This window comes from Tympanuchus pallidicinctus, unplaced genomic scaffold, assembly GCF_026119805.1.
Source record: "Tympanuchus pallidicinctus isolate F22 unplaced genomic scaffold, pur_lepc_1.0 scaffold3, whole genome shotgun sequence".
Classification (NCBI taxonomy): Eukaryota; Metazoa; Chordata; class Aves; order Galliformes; family Phasianidae; genus Tympanuchus; species Tympanuchus pallidicinctus.
The window spans coordinates 35193469-35219313 of NW_026294747.1; the positions used below are offsets into that span (position 1 = coordinate 35193469).

The 25845-nt window shown below is 36.4% G+C and overlaps 1 protein-coding gene across 5 annotated transcripts in view; it reads right to left on the reverse strand.

The window, feature by feature from the left end:
- Positions 1–25845, reverse strand: part of BAZ1A (bromodomain adjacent to zinc finger domain 1A) — a 55018-nt gene that overhangs the window by 21666 nt on the left and 7507 nt on the right. For 3 of the 5 annotated variants that reach the window (XM_052696834.1, XM_052696836.1, XM_052696835.1), the window contains 13 exons: positions 25375–25653; positions 15444–15587; positions 12252–12353; positions 10679–10766; positions 9518–9652; positions 8854–8956; positions 7350–7516; positions 6632–6727; positions 4325–4463; positions 3758–3904; positions 814–909; positions 463–687; positions 153–318 (listed from right to left, as the gene is read on the reverse strand). In XM_052696834.1, the coding sequence (XP_052552794.1) occupies positions 153–318; positions 463–687; positions 814–909; positions 3758–3904; positions 4325–4463; positions 6632–6727; positions 7350–7516; positions 8854–8956; positions 9518–9652; positions 10679–10766; positions 12252–12353; positions 15444–15587; positions 25375–25653 (1887 nt within the window). The remainder of the gene's footprint in view (positions 1–152; positions 319–462; positions 688–813; positions 910–3757; positions 3905–4324; positions 4464–6631; positions 6728–7349; positions 7517–8853; positions 8957–9517; positions 9653–10678; positions 10767–12251; positions 12354–15443; positions 15588–25374; positions 25654–25845) is intronic. The other 2 variants (XM_052696837.1, XM_052696838.1) reach the window with 1 other exon arrangement.

A 25845-nucleotide genomic window follows, 5' to 3' on the forward strand; every position in this document is an offset into this window, starting at 1 on the left:
AGCATAATGCTAAGCATAACATTCACTACTCTCTAGGGTCTCATGAACACAGCCTAAAATAAGCCGTTTCACTGCTTCTCATATGCCTTTTGTAACTGTGGAACTAGCCTAATTTGTGTAGTAACATTTAGCTTCCTGTATCCTAGTTCTACCTTGCTGCTGCTGCCTCCCGTTCTTTCCGATGCTGTTCTGCCTTCAATTCTCTGAACTCCTGTTTTGCCTGTCGTAGTACATCAACAGAGTCCTCAATGAAATCTCGAGTGGAGACCAAAGTCAGAAGTTTCCCACAGAGAGCATGAAGAATCTTCATCTTTTCTCCTAATAAAATTCAGACAAGCGTTAATATTTCATCACACAACTCATAAACACCCCTCCTCTTTTATAAAGACGCACTGAATTACTTTGACAAAAACTACATGACAAGTAGTCAGATAATCTCTAACATTTATTCTCTTTCATTACCTGGCAACAAATCATACACTGAGGTACTTGAAAGTTTCTTCAAGAGCCCAGGATTACTTAATCGCAGCTCCATGCAAGCATCATCAGTAGCATCAAACCCTCCTCGTTTCTGGTAGCGGTATTTCGCATTGGCTGATGTTACATCAGCACCTGATGCTAGAATGTGAAGTCTGAGAATCTCAGAAAGCGTGCAGCTATCAAGATCCAAGTTTTTCAAATTGCAGCCTACAGTTAAGAAGAATAAACAGTTATTTTACATAGACATTTACACACACAAATACAAAAAGTATGCTTTAAAATACAGAGTAAAATAAGAACAATAACAAAACAAGAAGTGAAACCCACACATACCCTGATGTAACTGGGGCCATGCAGCTGCCAAAGTTGCAACTGCAGACAGTGCAGATTTTGTGGGGTCTGCATCTTCATCCAAAGCCTCTGTTAAATCTTTAAGAAATAAACACTTTATTCTAGTGCAAGTAAAAACTTGTACTGCGGAAGGGAGGAAAGCAAGCCATTGTTTAAAGTTGCAGACAAAGCGAAGAGGCCCGATATTTACAAATCAATTCCAAATCAGAAGTAATATATCTTTAAATGCAACTAAAAGCTAAGGACATGCATCACATGCTACACGCTGCTCTCCCTATACACGTAAGCTGCTAGAGCAACTGCAATGCACAAGACATGCACAATAGCAACATTAAAAGCAGTGGGAAACAAATTAGGATACACACTTGAAAGCAAAAATAGACAATGCAAGAACACCTGTATTTTGCTTCCTCAAATGAACTGTTAATCCCTATTATCATTTAGATAAGACCACCAAAACAAGTCAAACGTTTTGACGCTGGTTATCACTATTCACTCTGCACTTTTAATATGCAACTTATAGATAAACTGACTGATCTGCACAGATGCCATTACTAAGATATAAACAAGAAACCTACAAGAAGCATCTACACTTAATAAAGAAATCACAAGTTAGCAAACTGACCAAGAAAGCAGGGGAACTGAAAGGCAGAAACAGCAAAGTTTCTGTTTCTTAGAAAAAAGTTTCCTTAGCACTTAGAGGTATTTCTCCAGAGAGTTGACATCTTTCTTTCCAGCACTGCATGCTGTTTGAATAATTTCACTTAATTCACTGTAATCATTAAGCAATTTCAAAATCACCAACTGAACAGAGCCACAATTCCGAACTAAGACTACATAAAAAGCAAATCAAGCAAAACTACTGTGGATTATATCATTTGAGAACTGCCACCTAGACATTACAAAATTAACCTCTTCATTTTCCATTCTCACCTTATCTGTACACCACCATTTGAAAAAGTACTACACACCAAAGCCCTATACTCTTAGTTTCTGCAAAAGAAAACATCATCCCTAGAGAATTTAAGAGAGCTAACACTCAGGCTGACTACTACTAGCTTGGTTAGCCAGAATTACAAAGGTGAGAACATCTAATTCTGTTAAAAGAAAGAAGCTGTCTAAGTAGAATTATAAAACTAAAAAATTAAATAATAAAAATTAAATAATAAAAATTAAATAATAAAAATTAAATAATAAAAATTAAATAATAAAAATTAAATAATAAAAATTAAATAATAAAAATAGCTTTACATTGAAGTAGAATAAATATAACAGACAAACTGCCTTGCCCATAACTTTCCCAAACTAGAAATGAACAACATATTTTTGCAATTGTTACCCTCATGTAGTGAAACTAAAACACGGTAGTTAGATTGCTATTTCTAATCAACTAAAGAATCTAATCAGTCATCAATTGTTCTATGATTACCCAATAATGGAACCCCTGATTATATTGCCCTAGCAGTGTTCTCTCTCAGTACTTAGACTTGTTAAATTCTTTATAAGATAACTGCCAAAGTCAACTGTAATTATTATGTAGTCCCAATTTTTAACCCTGCATCTCATCTGTAACTGAATTCAATTAACAACAGCAGCTTCTATTGCTGAAGATAGCATTCCATGTTTTTCAGAAAGATATTTTACGGATCAGACACAAGCAAAAAGTACCATGTCTTCACAGGGAGTGCTAAAGGAATCGTCAAATTAAACAGGAAGTGCTCTTCTATTCCCAACTCTAATGACATCACACTAGCAGGAAGGATGAAGTTTCTCCTTAATCAAATTTCTCAGTCCATAGAGAAAGGACACAAAGGTAAACGACAGTGTGGCTGTCATCCTTCCCAGCAAGCACTGCATGAAGCCTAAGAATTGCGAGTTGTTTTAGACCTCACAGGAGGTACACATGACAGTTACATCTTATAATATTTTCAAGGTTCCTAAGTATGACACTTCTTCCTGCCTCCTCATTTACACATTTTTTGAGAGAAGGTCACTAGATAGGGAACAAGCATAACAATGGGGTAGGATCAGCTCCCTGATTCACAGCAAGGCTTTATAAATAGCCAAACTTACACAAATAAGGAAGAAGCACCTTGCAAGGGCATAAACAGAATACTTTCAGTCTGTGTTATTGAAAAACCCCTGGAAAGCACCCTGCGTAGCAACAACAGATCTAAGGCCTATTCTACAGACTGCTGTACTTACAAGAGCATTCACAGACCGGCTGAATCACTGAGCAGCCTGAACACAAAAGCAGTCTACTGAAGATGAAGACACGTACAAAATGTTGTTCACTGCGTAAGTTTGGAACAAGTTCTGAGAAACTGCATTCGGAGCTCCTGTAGAAACGCGTGCAGCTTCAGCCTTACCATGAAGCCCAAGAGCAGAGTGACAGTGAGCTTTACTGGAATGCTACAGAAACAAAGTAGCATCTGGTAACTGCAGATATACACTTGTATGACTTGAAGGAGAATGAATATGAAATTCTTCATTACAGTTGTGGTGGAAAGTCTTAGTTTTTAATCTAATTAGGTCCCGATTTTTCTTTCTAGTTGAAGTCCTTCACAAAGATTTGGGAAAGCATCTCTTTTCCTCACCCTCAGGAGAAACAACGAATAGTGCTGAAGAAGAAGGAAAGTAGACAACTTTCCTTCACCTCCTCAACATAAGCAGTGCTATTAAACGCTTACTATGCTTTGCTGGATACAAACGCAGTAACAGTAAGCTTGTTTCATCTGAACTTCCCCCAGCACCCACTCTCCATGCTCAAAGTTTTAAATGCACATAAAAGTGAAAAAACAAGACCATTTGCATACAATATACATGCACAGTAAGACAAAGTTAAGCAAGGAAATGACACAAATCATGCAGTTTAAAGTTAATTCCAGTGCAATCAGTTTTTCAGCAGTAAAATTAAGGATCTGACCTTTGGTCTCAGCATCAGCTATTTGATCTTTGGCCACTTCTTCTTCCTCTTCGGCCATTGCCTGAAAGATGGCAGTCAGGAAGAAAAACAGCAATTCACATAGTGGGCCTTCAGTGTCATTTCCTACAAGAGCTTCCTCTAAAACTTCTGTGAATAAAGTTTAAGAAGTGTCACTTTTGCCACAAAGTTGGAAAACAATTATGTACTGAAGAATTGAAAAAAATCAAACATTTTTCCTTTAGGCATGATAAAAAAAAAGTTACCTTCCTATAATTTACCACAAATATTCCTACAGTAATACTGTCAGGAAGCACTGACAAAGCAAAGTTTATTTTACTCTTGCAGTTACATATCAAGAAAGCACAAGGAGACATTTGCAGCAAACAGCTTTTATACTGAAATTGATTTTTATAAACATTGCAAAAACTGATAGATGTGCATGTATAAGCACTGCTATATTGAAGCTGCACAGACAATTCTGTAGCAGCTGTATCATGGTGCATCTAAAATGCTTGTTAGAAGGACACCACAAAAATGAGGCATTTTGCCACATAAATGACAACTTGCCTAAAGTCACTCCTTCAGGAAATTCATCTTGAAGATCAAAGAGTTCCCCAAAAGCATATAAAAACTCCAAAACCATCAAAGCATCACCAAAGATCTCAGGAGGAAGTCTCGTCTTCACTGGCATTGGAACTGGAAGTTCCTACAATCCAAATGCAACATGTTAATATTGTGTTTGGTCCCTGCAGAATACACAGCTGATTAAAAACAGTCTATGATTCTAAGGATCATATCTGTAGGGCTTTTTGTTGTTGTTGTTTGTATTTCACAGACAAAATCTCTTACCACAACAGCATTTCTGTAGCATCTGTAGCTTAAACAAAACAGCACTTAACCTGGTTATACATCTCTTGAGATACCAAAATATTCTACTTCATAAACATCAACACAACTTTTGACTTCATTTTAAAGGAACTCAATTCCACGACAAGTTAAGAAGGTTGGGTGTCAAGATATTTCTTTTAAGTCAGTATTATTCCACAAGAGTTTTGAATTAAAGTTTTACAGAACTGTCCAGACAAGCAAAAATAAACATTTTCTTAAGAAGTTACTCATCACTGCTTGCAAAGACAAACAAACAAAAACTCAATACATGCATCTAAAAAGCACAGCCATTTAGCACTAGGATTAGTGCTAGACACAACGTTGTGTCTAATGACAGGGTGTTCAGCATTTGCTTTTTTTTACACTGGTTGGGCAGTTACAAAAGCTGAAGACGTTTCAACGGGAATTGATGTAACCATATAACAAGATTGCTTAGCAGACACTAGCAGGAATTCACAGATGACCATATCTAACTATTTGACTTTCAAATTAGTATCTTGATGCACGTCTTCAAAGATTTGTCTTCACCTATGTTTTTTAGTAGACAGATTCAAACAGTCTTCAGAAAGCATGGCTCCTCTCCACAAAGGTGGCAGTTCACAATATGAAGGTAACCACGCTTTAAAAAGAATACAGTACTTCACATATCTTGAGAACAGTATTTCTCAAGAAGCAGCATATAGATAGACCTTTCTTATTATTCCCTCATCTGAACTTTATTCATATTCTTGTCAATTTTTACTGTAATTATGATGACCCTTTCCCAGCTTTCCCCTTGCCTTTTCCAACTTCAACAACAGAACTGTTTTGCAGTTTCCCTTCATGACAATCCCCTTCACTTTTCTTCAGTTTCTTCTCTTCCTACACAACCTAGGAGTTTCCACTCATCTTCAAGTGCCTATACAGCTCAAACTGCAAATACATTCAGTTCTCATATATTCCTCCCAACGAGTGCTATCACTTTATTTACTACTTTATTATATCTCATTTTTCCTCTTTTCTTCCATCATGCTTCCCAGAAAGTCTCAAATAAACCCCATCGTTGTGTTTCCGACAATTTGGCCTCCTTTTGCTATCTGCTGCCAGAATTAATTGTAACAGCACATATGTTAATGCATAATATAAGACAATACTCTGTTATTACAATCACACTATTATCTTGTTTAGAAAAATCAGGTAAAAAAATCAGGAGGTAAATTCTTGTTATTTTCCATAGATCTCCAGTATCATCACAGAAATGGCCAGAGTTGGAAGGGACTTCAAGGATCATGAATCTCCAACCCCCCTGCCACATGCAGGGCCACCAACTTCCCCATTTAATACTAGACCAGGCTGCCCAGAAACCCATCCAACGTGGCCTTGAACACTTCAAGGGACAAGGCATCCACAACCTCTCTGGGAAGCCCGTTCCAGCACCTCACCACTCTCTCTGTAAAGAACACTTCCTTCTGACATCCAACCTAAATCTCTCCTCCCTCAACTTAAAGCCATTTCCCTGCGTCCTGCAGTTATCAAACCCTTTCAAAGAGTTGATTCCCCTCCTGTTTGTAGCTCCCTTTAGGTACTGAAAGGCTGCAATGAAGTCACCCCGCAGCCTTCTTTTCTCCAGGCTGAACAATCATCCAGAAAGATGCTGAGTTTAAAACAAGAGCATGCCTGAAGGACTAATGAACTAATACCTTTTCTACCTTCTGCATCTAAAAACATGGTTTCTTCATTATATAAATATTTTAAGTAACTCAGGCTTACAGTAGGCAAACTCACGTTGCATATATAACAGTCAGGCTTATTCAATACCCACCACTCAGTAAGATAAGTGCTTAAAAATAAAACTATTCCACAGTAACACTCAGAATAGCCTATGAAATAAGCCTATGTAGCAACACCACTGGGACATACACGACTGCAGCTGCCTCTGCATTAGGGTTCCCAGGATAGATTCCCTATGAAATACAAGCTTGTGATATATTCCAAAGTCAATCCTACCTTAAGATCATCACACTCCATATCTTCTCTAGGCTTACTCCACTGTTTCAGGTATTCCACATATTTTCTTTTTTCCTCACGCAGCTTCTCTCTTTCCTAAAGAAAGTCAGAATTGTATTAGAGATACAGTCAGATCATTCATTACAATTTAACTCACAGTGGGGAAAATAAATATATAAATAAACCAGAACATGTTTCAACCTAATGAAATAATCTGTTTATCATCTTCTTACAGAATGCATTAGGAAAAATGAGAATGAACTTCAGTAATGCTTTCTTGGATTAGACTTTTTTCTTTGCTTTTTAAATGGAGGTCAGACAAAAAAAAATTAAAATACAAACATTCATGAAAGTTGCCATAAAAACCACTGTCAAAATAGGCATTGGATATGGCTTTAGTAGAAGTTAGTGGTCTAAATAACTTCATCCCATACAAAGTGACAAAGTTTGTTTTGTTTTGTTTTTTTAACCAACTTTCATCCAAAGATCAACTACAAGGATATCTACATTTAGTATCAAGTAAGAACAAAATATACATTTTTGTGAATTAACTATATGAAATACAGAAATATCTAGAAATGCAGTTCCCAATTATGTCTTACAAATATCTATTCTTCCAAAGCACATTTCTAGGAAATAAATGATACAGATAGCAAACAAACTAAATAAGCTAGATAGCCTGTTCCTACATAAAACACATATTTTGCAAATACATTACTTTCTCCTTCTCTATTTTGAGTCTCTCTTTCTCTTCTTTCCTCTTCATCCTTTCTTCTTCCACAATCTTCTTTAGTTCCTCTTTCTTTTTTTCCTTATCTTCTTTCTCTCTTTTTCTGGCTTCTATAGCATTTGCCTTCTCTCGTTTTAATCTAGCTTTTTCAAAAGCTATACAGGAGGGAAAAAACAGAGTTTTTTCTTTCATAAAAAGTTAAAAAAAAATTAACAGTGTTTAAATAGATTAATCTTTTTTATAATTAATATATGAAAAAGATATTGTCTTGAAGATTGAATTGTTTCTATGCCAACCAGAATTTCTATCACTTGAAAGTTCTTTAGAAAATCAGAATTTTAGGGCTTACATATAATACATGTTTTTTTCCAAGGTTGTAATAAAGTTGCATTTCTCTGTTCTTAATGAGTATACAGACATTACCTTTTTTCCCCTATAAAAAAAAAACAAAAGATGACAACTGACACCAAATGCACAGAATAATGCAGCTTAATAAAAGCATACACATGCAATATCTGTTATAGAAAAATCCTTTAAAGAAGTCATCTTTCAGTATTTAAAATAATTATTACTGAAAAGTCAATTCATTTGAAATCCAGTTATCAATTCAGTGGTTTTTGTACAAGTTTTACTTGTGTTACACACTTCAAGATGAAAATTAATTGGTAATGAATGTAACTGCTAGATTTCTTTGTAGCTGTATGTAGAATAACACCAGGACACACACTTCCACTTTCAGTGGACAGACAAAATCTGTCAACTGCCACACAAATCAACAAATAAAAGCGATCAATGAGATCACAATTTTAATTGAATAAATTAGATAGAAGCAAGGATAGAAGCAAGTGGATGACAACGAAAAAAACAGACCCTTATTTTTAATACAAAGTGCTTAACAGTGGGGAAAAAAGGTGTTTTTTTTTTACATACTTGTGAAATTCTGAGAAAGGGCTAGACAGTTTTCTCAGCTATGTATCAGACATGCCAGTCATGACTCTCATCCAGAAAATAAAAGCAATTACACTTACTATCCACAGCCTTCTGTGCACCAAGAAGGCTGATTCTCCAACGTTCTTGGAATTTTGCTACCATTTCATATTAAAGTACTATAAGCTCCTCTTTTTAAGAGTATTCATGAATGTTACTAATGACCATTCCAATTAAGTATCATCTACAGGTAAATATGTTTAGCCTAATATTAACTGTGTTAACACAGTGCATTTTCAAAATCTAAGCTTCTGCAAAAAATATTCACTTCACCATTCTAAAAGACTAACGTAGTTGGACTACAAGCCTCATACGTACCCACAATTTAGTGAAATAAGTAAATAAAATCAGGAAACAACAATTCTAACCACTGAAGTGACATTCTGGAATTCAATGAAGTCTCATTACATTTTCCCCTTGAAATATACAACCCCAAAAACACTAATTATGGCCAGCTCTCAAGCCTGTAAGAACAGGTTCTAAGAGTCACAAGATCTCAACTTACCCATGGCCTGCATATCTTCTTTTTGCTTCTGAAATCTTGTCTTTTCCTTTGCTACTTTACTTCTGTTTCCTTGGGTATTCTGCTTAGCAGTAATATTGTCCTCCTGAAAGAGAATTGACGGGTGGGGGGGTTGAAAGAAAGAAGATAACATCAGCAGTGAAATAATCTGCAACAGATACTGTTGTTTTTGTAACAGTCTTCTGAAACATGCAAAATGGCCTGTAACAGTTTTTCAAACATATGGACTACTCAGAGATTCTGCCAACTTGTTGAAGTTCTTCCAGATCTTTTTAAATAACCAAGCTTAGAGCACTAAACTTTTGCTGTGTTTAAATACAGGTAACAGACATAACTGCAACTGAGAGCCAGAATTAAGAATTTTTTAGCTTATTTTTTTTTAACAATTTCCAGAAAAATACATGACTTAACAACATACTGAAAACTTAGGATCTTGCTGGGAGTATAGAGATAAGAAAGACGAGGAGATAAGCTGATAAAAGAGATTAAATCTCATATTTAAATATAAACAACCTATTTCAATAGTGATTACATTACGTTTCCCAAATCATTCCCAAAGAAAACAAAACCAACAAAAAAAAACACACCAAATTGAACTCCAACTGCTCTGGAAGTTCAAAGAGTTAAAAACACTGTCATTACTTACATGACTAATGGATGCCCTCTTTGGAGGTCTCCCTCGTCGTCTGCTTGCAGGACTGAAGACAAATGTGGGTGGGTCATCAGGAAAAAAGTAGGAGAAATTTTGTTCTGCTAGATTATATTTTGCAATTGACGTTGCCTTAAAAAGAAAGATGAAAACATATTCAACATGAGACTCCTACCTTCTCATAAACAGATGTAAATTAATGAATCATTCCCTCAGACAGACTGTAAATACAGAGTCACAATTGGTTAGCTTATTGTAAGAAATAAAACTCTGCTGCACTATAAATGCAGAGTTAATTTAGCAGATTACTTAGGCAGCACACATCTGAAGACATAATTTGGCCTCATTTGGTAATACTTAAATACTTTTCAGGAAACAGAGCAGGACACAGGATTTCCAGCAACTTATCAGAATTTGTTTAGAGTCACTTTTGACAGAGAAAGTTGGGAACCATGTAAGCATGGTATGGAATTACATGATTCTTAGTAAATTAGAGGAGAAAAAAAAAAAAATTGGCTTGTCAAAGTTTCAAGTCTGCCTTCTCAACCTGGTGAGGCCAGACATCTACTCTTATCAATGGATACTGCTGAAGAGACAAAGGAGACACTTCAAAGAAAATCCCTCCTACACCCCTGTCAGCATTATTTTCCTACACTTCCATTTATTTAAGAGATTGATGTTAAAGTTACAAATCCATTTAGAAAATTAGTTGCTTTTATTAATTTTTCACAACTGCCAGAGGATGCCACTGAGGCTCTCATCCATCAAGGCTTTGCTATACAGGATGAGAAGTTACATCACTGTATGAAGATTCCTCTCAATACACAAAGTGCAAAATGTAATAAAACAACCTTTTAAATAAAAATAAATAATAAAATAATAAAAATGATAAAAATAATAAAATAATAATAATAATAAAAAAAATACTCCTTTTTAAAAGTAATCTGAAAAAGGAGTTCAGATTCCAAGCTGTAATATAAAGTGAAGAATAAAGAGTCCAGTCTAATAAGAATCCAACACTATGTTTATAAAAGAACAAAGTTGATATTGTTGAAAAACAAGCTCTTGGTAATGGTAGAGAAATATAGAAAAGGAGAAAAGATTGAATTAGGTCAATATTCTACTCCACAAACTATTCTTTCTTTTTTTTTTTTTTACCTTAGTTTTAATGACTCCCTCATGTGGTTCACAGTGCTGTTTCAGAAAAAGTTTAAGTCTATCACGAGAAAATAGGTGTTTCCTCCGGCTGTATTAAGAAACAAAAGTGGTATTATCAACTAGTGTACTTTAACTATTGTTTAAACGAAGCTGACAATATGTGCAAAAACACACGTAGCAGATCACGATCAAGCTTTTTGCCATCTTCTTAATTATAAACTACATTTAACATTTATGCATCTTTATGTATAAGTATACATTTTTGTGCAACTGTAATTTTTGCTTTGAAAATCCTGTTATGTCCTCTACTATATAGGAGGGAGGGAAGATTTAGGTTGGATGTTAGGGGGAAGTTCTTTACAAGGAGAGTAGTTAGGCCCTGGGCTGCCCAGGGAGGTTGTGGATGCCCCGTCCTTGGACGTGTTCAAGGCCAGGTTGGACGGGGTCCTGGGCAACCTGATCTGAATGTGTATGTTTGGTGGCCCTGCTAGGCAGGGGGGTTGGAACTACATGATCCTTGAGGTCCCTTCCAACCTGGGTGATTCTGTGTGATTCTGTGATATAGACAACTCCCCAGACTATTCATCTCCATTGTCTTTCACAAACATATCATTCTGTCACAGTGACATTTTAAATATCCAAATAAAAAGAAAACACCATTGCTTCAGGAGAGTGAAAAACAAACTAAAATAGAGACAGCACTAAAGCTGTATCTCTCAGACACAGAGGTAAGGCATCGAAGTCTCCAGTCAACAAGCATGCGAGTGTGTGGGGGTGAATTCTCACGCTGTTTTGTCAAGCCATTTAAACTCCTCCATACTATGGGATATTATGCACTCTAAATCTTCTCGACATTCCAGAGAATTTGCACTACTTCATGGAAAAGAAAACAAACCAGGAGCTACTGAGTTATAGAAAACATCTAGTTGGAATAGCTTTATGGTATTGAGGGTGAGCACATTCTTAAGCAAATGGAAAAATACGGTGTAATTAGCCCTGATTTAAGTAATAATCCAAAAGACTTGCCTATTACACAGGAGTAACTTATAAAAAGAACTAATCAAAATTCATGCTGGAAAAGTGTCTTTAAATCACTGGAACTTTTTCCAGAGTATCCAGGGTAGAGAGGTTTAAAAGCCCATCTAAAACACTTACAGAAAATCTTTACAATCTTCTATTATAATAGTAAGGCAGTCAGATTACAATGACTGCTACAACAAAAACATTTCACAATGTGAATAGGCCAGGAACATAATAGAATAGAGTTCTCAAACTGCTTTCAACCAACCTCAGTCAGAGCAGTAGGTATAGGTACTATTAGTAATAGCAGGTCTCATCTGTGTGCCAGTGAAAAAACAGATCTGAATGGATGGTTTATGCATTAAAACTATTAAAGCTTGGAATCAACAATATACAAAGCTTGTGAAACAGCTGCTTGCTCCAGTGCTAATTAATAGTTCTAAATCACTATCATAAAATGCCACTTTTTATCAAAAACATCTTTACTATGACTGATACAGTCCCCACACAGCTGTTGTAAAGCACAATTTTAACTTTCATATACTAATTTTACCTGAGCTGAGATGCTTTAACAATAACAGATTCATACAATTCTTTTTTAACAGGTTGGACTTTGTACTTGAACAAAGAAGGATCAATTATGGCTTTCTTCTTCCTAGAAAAGGTTAAGAAATAGTTAATAGCAATCACAAAATACCCGTCTTACATTCTACATGCTTTGTTTATATACATATACAGGAGAACTCTTCAGAATCCCCAACCAGACTTAGTCTATAACTTCTATCAGTACCTAATTGGATCTATTCACTTCTGCCAGCTTTTCTGCTACTTGTTTTAAGCTTGCATTAAAGCCAGTAACAAAGCTTGGAAAGGGAAAAAAAAAAAAGACGTGGAGATGCTGGTTTTCTTGTGGTGAAGGAAGGGAACAAACAGGAAGACAAGCATTGATATATGCCCAACGTTCAGAAAAAAATCCTTCTTAATATTCTCAGTAACTGCAGTAGGCACAGGACAAGCAAGACTTACAAAGTATTTAAAAAGAAGACAGACAGTTGTAGAGATAGAATAGCATCTTAAAGTTAATGAAAGGACACAAGAAAATATTGTGCTGACACTGAAAAGCAGAGACTGAGCAATAACATTATACCAAAAGCACAGATTCTCCACAGTAATGTCTGTAATAGAAAGCAGGATCTAAAGAATAAACAAATGGTTAACTCTTGCACCACTAACTTTTACATTTTAGTCTGATAAGTCCCTCTCTCACTTTCAGTGGGTCACACATAGGAGCCCCAGTCTAACCTTCCAAACACACCAAGTTTCCAGCTTAGGTACTGAGTTTCCAATAATTATCCTAAGAAAAGAACATGTTCCTGAATTCCTCATTTGTAAATTGATTTAAAGTATTATTGCTTAGTGCAGAAGAGGAAGTAGTCATCCAGTATGTACAGAAAACTTTAAATAACGGATGACTGTCCAGTTATTTTGGCATAGAAACTGCAACATTAACTTCTGTTGTATATTATCAAGTCTTATTAAAAAAAAACATACAGAAATTAACAAAAGCTAGATTCATTTCACAGGACAAACACCCGACAAAGTCAACACAGGGTAGCACAGATGGACTGCCTGTACAACCTAAGCTTTTACCACAGAATGCAACAAAAATAGCCAGCAAGAGCTTTTTTGCCTTTTTTTTTAAAAAAAAAAAAAAACAAAAAAAAAAAAAAAAAAAAAAAAAAACAAAAAAAAAACCAAAAAACCAGAATACTTGGCTATTTCTGCCCCAAGCAAACATAAGTGGGGTCAGAGAAAGGTTGAGATCTCTAATGACATCTATTTCCAGTTAAGATTCTGTAGCCTTATGGATTCTTTAGGAAAAATATTTGCAGATGGCCCATCAATCTGTGCTGTGTGCTCCACCCCCTCACAAACACATCCAGCATCTGCTGCACCATTGTTTAGGGGCACTGCAGCTTTGCCTGAAAGGTGGCTCTAAAATCTGGACACTTATCTGCAGACAGAGGCAGAACGCACCAGCTTAACACAAGTCCCAAGGCTAGTAGTATCCATAACCTCTACAAACAGCAAAATACAGTCTCTAAAGGATTAGACCTTAAAACTAAGTCATCCCTAAAGGCACAAAAAAATGTTAGATACTTATACAGAAAATCTGACAACGTTGCTTTATTTTGAAGTAGATTTTACAAATGATAGTTTCAGGGTATATGCAAACTTGGAAAATAGAGTGCTACCACATTTGTTACACAAATTCTACAATATGTTATGACATGGAATACCGACAACTAAAAAAATATCAAAGAACTATCACAAAAGACGAGCTCAAAACTTTCAGCAGGCAATTTAAAGCCATAAGAGGTTTACAGTTTCAGTTCATTTAACAGATTTGTTTGGTGTTTTTTTTTATTTTGTTTAAGTATACCACAAAACACTGCTTCAAAGTGTATTCATATTTTCTTACAACACTTCTCTTGCTAACAGAAGAAATTACTTTGATAATATAGAGTCGAAAAATAAGTAATCAGCTAAAGAGAACCAAAGACTGAGAGTCTAAGACAGTCTTATTGCCAGGTCTGCATGTGTTTGCACTACTCTAAGAACAATCTCCTTCCAAATTAATTCCATATGCCTTGGGGAACACAAAATGCCTTAATTTTCTCAAAGACGTAGGACTTCTTCGCAAAGAACTTGGGTGCTACCTTCAAAGGGCAGTAGATAATTTAAAAAACAAAAATAATAATCCTGCTCTACTCCCAGCCAAGCGAGGAGCTCCACCTCAGTTATTCAAGGAACATCAGGACATGGAATTCTTAATGCAGCCATCAGTAACATTAACTTCTGCATCCACATGATATCTCAAGGTCAATAGGAGTTCACGTAGAGCCTGTAAGTTGCTAGACTGGGACCTATTTCAAACATTCTTCTTCCATCAGCACTGTGCTTGCTGTAAGAAATCTTTCACTGTGCTAGAATAAGCAGCGTGCAAATGCTGCTGCAAGTTGATAAAGAGACAATCCAAATTTAACAGCCCATCATAGATCAGAAGCTCTCTTATTCAAAGTTATATATATGCTGCAGTGGCTTAATAATTCCTTAATACATGACATGCTGATTATCTGCATCTAAAACATTATCAAATCCATGACATACAATGGTATAATATTTACACACACAAAGTGAAGAAATTTTTGCAAATTTTTCTATTTCGGACAATCGCATTAAAACTATGTAAAGATTCTTCACAGACTTCCAGTAAGATCATGTCTTTTCATCAGATGGCAATCTCAGTTCTGAGGCCTATTATGGAATATCTGGGGATAAAGTAATGCAAGCAAGCTAAGTAGTACCATACTGTAGGACTGCAAAATGGAAATGCATTTTCTAGAATATAGCAGTACGGGTTCTGTAGAGAGGACTAGTGACAGGCACACAAGGCTCCTCCACGATCTTTCAACACAAACACTGTCATTCCAAAGAGATAAACAGCACACACTCTGTAGGTACTCAGATTCTCATCACGCATAGTTCCCTAGCTGACTATACATAGTGTAACTATCATGACAGTGTAAGGCACCTGAGAACATTCATCTTGTCGCCCCCAAGCTGGCAGAATACTCACAATCCATACAAATTGAGTAATTTGTTTCAATCAGACCTTGCCATGTTTGTTTCAGTCTCCTTTCCACCCACCCTGAATGCCTTATCCTGTATAAGTATCATTTACCCATTTTGTGCAGAACTACTGTGCGTTTCTGAATCATCACTATCACTGATGACAATGGTTTCTCCATCAGCACTGCTGACATGGCCATTTGCCATTCCGTTGTGATGTGCTGGAGGAATGACTTCCAAAATCTGACATTGCAACCTGAAATAAAACACAGACATTTATCACTGTTAAAGACTTTCTCTAACACAGAAAGTATCAGCTGTCATTTTAAGAACACTCACGTAACAACATTATATTGTCTACAGGATAAGTAAATACCTAAGAGCCTTGCACTGAAATACTAAGTAAAACATTCATTTCTCGAGTTCTAAGAAATGAATAAACTCATTAGCTTACACAACATCAGCTTCACTAATCAGAACAACTCTCAAGTCACTGGTAGAATTAGTTTCAATGTTAAGTTTACTCAAGTAAGTTTAAAGTTTGGAAAAAAAAAAAAATACTGAAAGTTAACAATATGTTGCTTGAAAACAGTCCATCAAACAAATCTGTTATGCTTATTTTCAGAATAATCTAAGGAAAGCAAGATTCTCAATTCCAAAGTTTGTTGGTTTTTTTGGTTTTTTTTTTTTTTTTTTTTTAAACTTAAAGAGATCATTTTGTACCGTTGTTCATGACCTAAATAAACAAGGCTGAAATGATCATTATGCATCTAATCTTAATAATGGCCCATTTATCTGCTGACACATATTAAGGCTCCATCTGGCATGCACACAATTGACAAAACAAGTCTACCCCTTTGTAACTAGCATCCTGAATGCTAGTTATAAAAAAAGACAATTAATTACATATCAAAAACTACAATTCATGTACACTTAACAGTGGATAACTATCACAGCTGATTCTTAACTGCTAGCTTTCACCCTTTCCTGGAATTCCCTTGTTCATATTTTGTAGTTTGATCTCCTGAAGTCCTGTCTGCTTCACAAAAATTAACTATCACAGTCAATGGATGCTGTCATGTACTACCATTAAAAGCCCAAAGGAGTGGGGGAGGACACAAACAATGATTCTCTTCTTCTAGGCACCAAACACTACCACTTGAAATGAGTATGACAGAAAATATATGAAGCACAGGGCTTGAATTAGCCTGGCATTATGCCTAAATTAAGAAACAAACTAAGATAAACTGAAAAAAAGTCTGTGGCAGCCAAATTTGAAGTATTCCTTATCCAAATTGAACTGAACACTGGCAAAAAGAAAACAATGTCCAAATATTTCTTCAAACAAAACCAAAATATTTCTTCAAACAGTCACCTCTTTTTGAACCTGAGCATGATATAAAAACTCCGCAAGCAGGAAACGGGGACGAGGCACAGAATAGCAAAAAAACAAAAACAAACAAACAAACCAACAAAAAAAAAAATCACACAACTGAGGGGCAGAGCACTGACAAATCCCTGTGAGTTTAGCTAGAAGCTGCAAAGCAGTCAGTGCCTGCAGCCTCTCCAACACCTCTCTCCAACAGAGAGCAAGCTCTCCAATGCACTCCACAAGGCATGTTACCAAAATAAATAAATAAATATAATCTATTAACATCCTCATGTATTCCTAGAGTAAAGAGGACAATCAATATGCTTAATTATCCATGGGGACACCAGAGCTGTCTTCATGTAGAGCCAGCTTGAGTCCACTGGACTTATTAACCTCAGGCACACTGCCATTCAAACACAGCTGGCCCTGTTTCCACAGCTAGCTGGTTTGGGTCTGGAAGGCACGTTTTCCTGATGAGCAGAGCTCAAGTTAATTAACTGTGCAAATCTAAACAGACTCCATGTAAAGAACCAAGAGCACCCGACTACGTAACAGAGACAGATCCTAGTGGCTGTTCACAGCCTCAGCGCAGGTCCAAGGGGGCTTATTAAGGGCTGGCCCAGCACCAGCTCAATCCTGAGAGCAGCCAAGTACATCAGATACGCCGTTGCTGTAAGACCTTGCTTTTCCAGTATTCAAAATATCACAGGCTCCCACTTCATATTAATAATATGGAGATGAGTGGATGGAAGGATGTGCATTATCTGGCTGTTTTTTTTTCTAATACAAAAAATTTACCAGTTTTAATAAAAAAAGAACTTAGCAGAACTTCTTTCCACGTTACTAAATGCATATCATAGAGAGTTCCGCTCAATTTAATAGCGTTTAAATGGATTTCCAGTGGAAAATAATCAAAAGCATCAATGAACGTTGATAGACAGGGCTACTGAAGCCTGCCTAAACTATTCAGCTTCACGACCACTAGAGGGAGCGCATACACACTGAATTTGTAATCACAGTAAAACAGCCACATGAGAGCTGAATCACAATCTACCCTACCCAGTGCCACGAGAGGACAAAGAATCTGAAACATAAACGAATCGATCCTCTTGAACAAAGGAGGCTGATTATTTAGCCACCGAGTATTTTACCAACACTTAAATTAACTGCTCATGCATCTCTAATTTCACATCGCCTTCTCTAAGTGCAGAAATGATGTATTCTGTATGCTTTATCCAGTAAGTAGCAAAATCCTCAATAAGCTGCTTTTCATTACCATTGTTATTCTTAACCAAGAAGAATGACTAGTGGAATAAGCAAACATAAAAAGCAAATGATTCTGCATTCTCTATACCTTCATTCAAATCACTATCTAAAACCTTTAGGAAATAAACCAACTGAAACACGCTGTACCTGGCTCAATAACAGCCATTACATTTCATTGCTTATAATAGACAAGAGATTAAAGAAAATGATGCAATTGTTCCTTCCAGCACTAAAGAATTAATAACCTATGAATGAAGACTTCTTATTAGCCTTGTTACAGTCAAGACATGGCTAGTTTGAGCAAATTCCTTGGGCAGACACTCAGCTTTCAGTGAGAATGAAGGTCTGCTTCTTCTCTAGAAGTTAAGAATTGTAAAAAATGAACTCAAGGAATTTTTATTTTACATCATAAGTCACATAAAAGAACAGAGCTAAAAGCTGAATCAGGACATCCAAATAAAGAACACCAGTTTAAATACTTTCTAAAAAGGATACCGTAAGATCTTTAGTCAGCTTATGTTGAAGTCAAACTGATCAGATTAGGATTCCTCTTACAGAAAAACATGCACAAGAAAAAAAGAAATTATTAAAAAAAAAAAATAAAAAAATCACAGAAATGGTGTGATTTACTTAGTTCAGTAGTCCCATTTATAAAAACTCCATGATGATAACCTCCAGCCACCGAGGCACAACAAGCTGGTAACAAATTGAGCTACCCACCATCACACACAAGCACTTATCTAAGACCATTCACAAATTCATCACGTTAAGAGCTTGTCATGTATTCCTACAGTTATTCCAGTGCCTCATGTTATTCTAAGTAAAAATCTTTCTCTGACCTCTAGCCTACTTTTCAACACAACCAGTCTTAACTCATTTATTGCTACACAACAATCTTTAGATCAGTCTTATGCTAATTCCAATGTATTTGAGAGAGAGAAAAAAAAAATAGTATTACTGGGAGAACACACACCTCTCTAAGTCAAGAACAGCTTTCCTTGAAATAACAGTGAATACTGCAAAAAAGTTTGTTTCCCGCACTAAGTGAATCCCAAACATATTCAGAGCATAGTCTCAGATAAACTGAGAATAACAGAATAACCATCGCATGTCTTTACAGAAGTCTCAACAACTCCAGCTCAGAAACTGACAGCCCAGAGCTAGAAAACCTGGAAAATGACCATCCCATCCTCTAACAGTTCTGCATAACTTTTTCTACATTACAGACTGCTAACAACAGCATGAAACTTCTCTGGCCTGTCCGTAAGGCTGACCTTTATGCTAGTCCCAGAAACCAAGATCTGAGGCCTCTTCAGCTGGGCTAAATAGATGTTATGGGAAAGGTTCAAGAAGCACTTTGCCTTTAAGACTAAATTCTTTGCAAGAGCCAGCACCACCTCCACAGTAGCCCAAGAGTTTTAAACACAAAGCAAGAGTAGGGATCACCAATTCTAAAAAATACTGGTTTTCAAATACCAGCACATATCTCAGTTTTGGTTGTGGGTTGTTTTTTTTTTGTTGCCTTTTTTTCCTTCTTCCTAATCAGCAAGAGAGATTTCCTACTGATTTCCGTGAACTTCAGGTGGGGTTGGACAGCTGCGCAAGCAAAAGAACACAACCAACATCAGTAACCTTTACACTTCCATGCTGTATGAACTTACTGTATACATACAGAGCTAGTAAGTGCTTGTTACAAAACAATTCAAGTTTAAGCATACACTTAAAGGCACAGCGTTACAAAGCTATATAAAATTGCAAAAATATAACACAAACTCCTCTGGAGTCAAGATGTTCTGAAGTAGACCTTACGTGCCTGAGGACGCACAATAGGCAAGATACACATACGCAATACAGTTGCTTTAGAAGCTCCATATCTATCATTCTCTATGAAGAATAATCTGGGCTGCACTCTGAAGATCAGTTTGGCACAACTAGCAGAAAACCTTCCCAGGAGAATGGTAAAGATGTGGCTGGCTGAAGATGCACAAAAGCAAATTGCACCTGCAGCCTTGGGGCGCTGTTCTGAGAGATGCAGATGATTTAACAGTTTGACACTGCCAGAAGAGGAAAAAAAATCTTCCCTTACTTCCCTCCTTCCAGCTACATGCCTACAGTGGTGCTTGCTTTTCATAGCTTTGGCACTCAGTATGACTTACTAATTGCCATTAAATTGAATTCACTTATCTGCCAAAAACTAACACAACGTAAGAGCTGGCTAAGTTTCTGTCCTATCAGCTATTTCAGGTGGCTCACTGAAGGATCTGAAGAGAACCAGAGCATGCAGAAGACACAAATACTGGCCAGAGTCAGAGCAGGAAATGAATGAGAAGTAGTTAAGGTTTCCCCCCACTTGGAAACCCTTAGACAATGTAATTCCTGGGGTAGCTAGGGGATCTCAGTAGCCAAACCTTCCAAATCAAACAATCTAGGCACACAAACTCCAGAATGTTATGAGTCTGTTCCATGGAAACCATACACCTATTGAAGATAGCTGGACAAGTACAGTACTTATCTTGGATTACTGGAAAGTTTTAAATAATTTTCCTAAATTTAGGAAAACCCCAAACAAAGGGGTAACATTTTGGTGAGTTGTATTAACTTGCCCTAGTTCTCAGCAGTCAGTTACACATATTATCAAGTATAACCTGGTTGGCAGGTCAAACAATGAAGTTAGAAAGCTAGCTATAATCTTAACTCTGGTAAGGATATTTTCTCCCACCCCAACGCCATTATCAGTCAGGCATTGTAATGGTAGCAACATGCTCCCATGTGTTGCTGTTATGACTTAGAGAAGAAAACAGAAGTTCCTAATTGACCTAAAGCAGTGATTAGTCCACTATGAACAGTCCTAAAACATTAGGACATCAGCAGAACAATTGGTGAGTTAAAGAAGTTTTGTTTCCAGACAATGTTATTCCATGATTATCTACATTTTACACAGCTTGGCAGTGGTCAACATTAGATCGTTCAGAGCACAGAAAGGATGTTAACCTGTATCTCAGATGAAGCAATCATCCTCACAGAGAACACTACCTACTGCTTCTGTAAGTTGGTTTCATTTTTACAAACACTACATTCTCTTCAAGCATTCTGGTATTGCTTGCTTACAGATATCAGGCAAGTATTCTTTCGCAGTGGTGTCATCTAGTGGTCAAATTAAATGAAAAGTATATTTCCTTTTTGTATCTGCCATTTCTATATGCTTTCTTCTTTCTTATTCCCTACATTTTAGAAACCTAGTTCACTTTGCCAGCTGACTACTTTTTTTTATTATGCCCCATACTAACCACTGGACTACAATCAGAAGTGCCTTAACATCAGTGAGGATAGGAAGGTAACACCTCACAAGCTCTTTATTAAGAGTGGGAGAGGAAATCAAAGAGCTGGTAAAGTTGTCCAACATAAAACCTCTGATCTTTTTATTGCTCAAGCCAGACTGCAAGCTTACAGATTAATTAATTATCACACTGCTCACTCAGTTACCCAAATAAAGGCAGATGTTATTTCTTTTAATAGCATCCAATCTCAGAATACTGATAAATCACAACTGGTTGTTTATACATGCTAGTTTCCTTTTATTTATTTATTTATTTTTTTTAAAGGCAGCTCTGCTAAACTCAAGTTAAAAGTCATAGGTCCTGCTGTTGAGTTAATCACATTGTATTAGCTCTTATTTGGTTGTTATTCAGCCTATTCAGGCATTCATGGGTGTTTCAGGTAAGGCTTCCAACACCACAGATAACTGAATTCAGATTTTAAGATTTTGTAAAGCACTTCAGCAAGTTTTAAATAATAATAATGCAGCACAGGACTAAGACAGCAAGATAAAAACCTGCAAGATATGCCATTCTTTGCAGAAAGACAGATTAGTACACACAGGTCTTAAACTACACATTCTGAAGCACAAATATAGTGATTCCAGTGCTGCAATAACGTATGAGATAAAGCATTAGCTGCTTATTTAACATCTTAAGTGATGATCGATAACATGAAATATTACTCTCATTCTCCCCTGTAACAAAATCTAGAAAAAGTTTCTATGCCTTTATCAATAAATAGCTTTCCATAAACAGTAATTTGACATTCTAAGTAACAGTATTTATTGACAGCTGTTCTCAATGCCTTAGCAACAAAAGTTTATACTTAATTGAAAATTAAAGTTTCTAGTCTATATAATAAGAGTTTCTAAGGGATGTTTCAAAAAAAAAGTGATTGCGTCTTTTATGCAAGCAGCACTACAAAAACACACAGAGCTCTTACAGTTCTTTAAGTATTAATCTGAGCACCTCCCTTTTTAAAAGCATGGCACAGCTGCCACTTTGGAGGAAGGTCAGCCCAAGTTTAGCCTGAAAAGCGGAACACAAACAAAGGCAGGCTAGCTATTTTTAAACTCTATATCATCTGAAAGAGTTAAAGTGCAAACACAATTATCTCTTTGCTGCTTCTACTAGACTACCAAATTGCGTGCATCATTTTCACAGACTGCCTGACCAAGCCAGGATTGGAGACTTCTCTGCAAATTCTCATTCTGGCCAATAATGACTGTTACTGCACTAGACATACCAAAGTAACAGGAAGGACAATAACTCCCAAACTGTTTGAGCTCCTCCTACCAGACCTCAGCAACAAAGTGGAAGCCAAAAATTCAAAACTGAGCAGTGCAATGATCTGCTAGAAACAATAAGAGCACAACAGGCACATAATAAGACCAGGAAAAATCACTGAGACACGACATTGTGTAATAACCAGAAAGCACAGGTACAGTACAGGAATTCTCAGTCTCAGAAGTCTTTTGCCAAGCCTCTGGACAAAGCACGGCCATTCTTACCCTTCCAGATGACCTGTCCGTTCCTCACCAGTGTTACAGAATTCTTCTTACACTCAAGATAAAAGCATATTATTTAAGACAAAACATTAACTTTTCCAGTGTTTACATTCTCTTCCACTTACTTCACTGAAAATATAGGAAAGTGCATCAAAGTAATCTCTCCTACAAACAACTGCATGCACAAAGTTACGAATTACATCAATGCTTAAATTACTTAAATAACCTTTATTTACCCAGCTTTGTAGTGTAGGCTTCACATTAAAAGATGCAGGGAGCCCAGATAATAAAACAATCCAGCTGATGTTCCATGTGCAGAAAGCTTCATATATTAATGCAATTCACAGCAACCCTACACAAATAAGGTTTCATGATCTGCCTAATTCCGTTGGTCTCATGAGATCCTACATCACTAGAGACTGACAGGGAACATTTTTGCTAAAACAGACCATCAAAAACGTAGCTCCACATGGCAAACACACAAATCACTTTGTTGAACAGCAGTATTATTAACAAGTAACATGAGTTAGTGTGCATAATCCTCAATGCAGTACTTCAAAATATAAGTCGAAGTCAACTCTCAATGGCACAGCAGAATAACTACAAACCACCTCTTCGATTTATATTATTTAATTATTCTAAGCCTAAAAATGCCATTACAGAAACGTTTAATTTACATGTTTCCTAAACTTAGTGAAGACATGAAGCAGCTCCCTGTTATACATTTGCCCAGAATATCAGTGGCATACAGTTAGCTATGGAGAACTCTATATGCTTCATTTTAACAAACTATACTCAAGCAGTTTAAAATATAAATTCTTTAGCAGTTTAGGTAAAGATGGAAATAAATTTTGAATGATTGTCTAACCCACCCCAAAGGCTTAAGAAATTTAGCTTAGGTATTATTAATAAATTTTCTTGTGAAACTGGAACATAAATATAAATTATTGAATATACTGCTTATTCAAAATTATGGAAAGATGCAAGACTGAATCAAAGGCTAGTTTTTTTTTTTTAAAAAAAAAAAAAAAAAAAAAAAAAAAAAAAAAAAGCTATCTTTATGAGATAGAAACACATCACACCTTTACCTGAGCAGAATTCAGCCCACAAGGTAAGCAGAAACCATTTCCTTTGGGAAAACTTAAAAATGGGTTTATGATGTTGTACAAATGAAACTGAATTGGATTCTGAATTTCAAAAGATGTCATACATACAAATCTTTCTCATTTCTTCATACAAGACTACTTTCCATTTCAGCTTTGAAAAGCTAAGATACACATAAATATTTTAGTGAAGAGTTTAGAAAAGCAACAGAAAGATGGGAAAGCTGCTCCTGGGGAAAAAAAAGGAAGTTGATTTTCTAAAGCATTTGTTGAGATAACAATTTGGAAACTGTCAGTATGTTCAAAGATTGAAAACAAACACATTTCATTTGGCAAATGAAAATGAACAGGTAAATCACAGTTACAATTCATAATATTCAGGTTCCTGATTAGAAAGGGGAGAAAAAAAAAAAAAAAAGAAAAAAGAGAATAAAGACTAAAAATGTATTTCCTAAGCAAGATTACTCCGACACTAAAGATGATGTAGGTCTACTCACTAGACCAGATGGCAAAAACAGAAACAAGCTTTGGATATATATTTTCCATGCACAGAACAGCAGCTCTACCAAAATTCTTGTGCAGGCTTTGCAGACTGAGACTTCGCTTGCTGAAAAGAACAAAAGCTTTCCATGACTTCCCTACTTTTTATTAAGCACAGGTCCACATAAAATACACATCCACAAAAGGTTCCTTGCAAGTTGTCTCCTGCAGCACATGAACAGATATTCCCTTTTAACAAGGTCTGGATGAGATGCTAAGAAAATATGCTTTTATTCTGCATGGGTTATCTGATGACTATGTCGAACCACCCTATTCCTACCACCCAACATACACAATGTTATGAAGCCCATAGGGTGCGCCTCATTGCTCTGCAGTGTAAGCTTGCACCTTTCTCCTGACAGAACAGAAAAGCAAATCACAGATAATCACCTATTACAGATATTTCACAATTCATTACCTGAGAATACAATTACAATTTTAGTGACTACTTGGAAAATGAAAATCCAGTTCTAATTGATTCTTTAAGCTTTCTTTACTTCAGTATACAAAATATCATTCAATTGACTGTGTCCTGTATGATTTCTTCAACAATTTCATACCATTTTTAACTCACGGTTTCTCCTAGTTTCTAATTAGGTCTCATTCTACAAGCACACTACCTTCCTCACACAGGTGTGCCAAGGGACTACAACTTTCCTGCAAACCCACCACTGGAACTGAAAGTCTTCTGCATCAAGACCGGAGAGAACTGTCCTGCCTTGAGAGCTGTTTCTAAGCTAAAGAATGAGATACTAAGCCCAGAAACGCAATCCTACTCCAACATAATTAGAAGCAGTAACAGTATTGCTAGCTTAAGCATCATCTGACTTCCGGTGAGTTTGACAGAATTTATTATTCTGATTTTTGGCTTAAAAGAAGCACACAAAGAAAAAGCCCGCAGACTAAAAAAGAAACGTGTTATTTTAAGTAGACTTACCTTTCACCATTACTTCTAATCATTTCCACTGTTTCACCAACAAAATACCGATCCTTGACATAGGCGAAGATTTCATCACAGATCTCATGAAGTCGTGAGCGATGGGTAAGGGTGGCCAAGTAGAGAACTGGAATGATGAGCGCCTCTGGAAAACTTTGAAGATTGTGCCTGGCTTTCTTCTCCGATTCCAGTGCTTCCTGATATGTGAGTCCTGGTTTACCTGTGACTGCACAGCTCCATACAAGGCTGTTACACAGAATTGTGCGCTCAAAAAAATCACTGAAAAGAAAGGAAGTCAGAAAGAGAAAGAGAAAATTGTTATCTTCCAACAGTTTCAATTTGATCCCAGTTTATAAAGCAGCAATTTCTGTTGTAAGTCTCAAGTTCAAAAACAGTTCTACATCTATGCCGGTTGCAAACACCATCAAGGTTTATATTTATCACTTCTTAAGCCTTGGCTTCATAAATTGT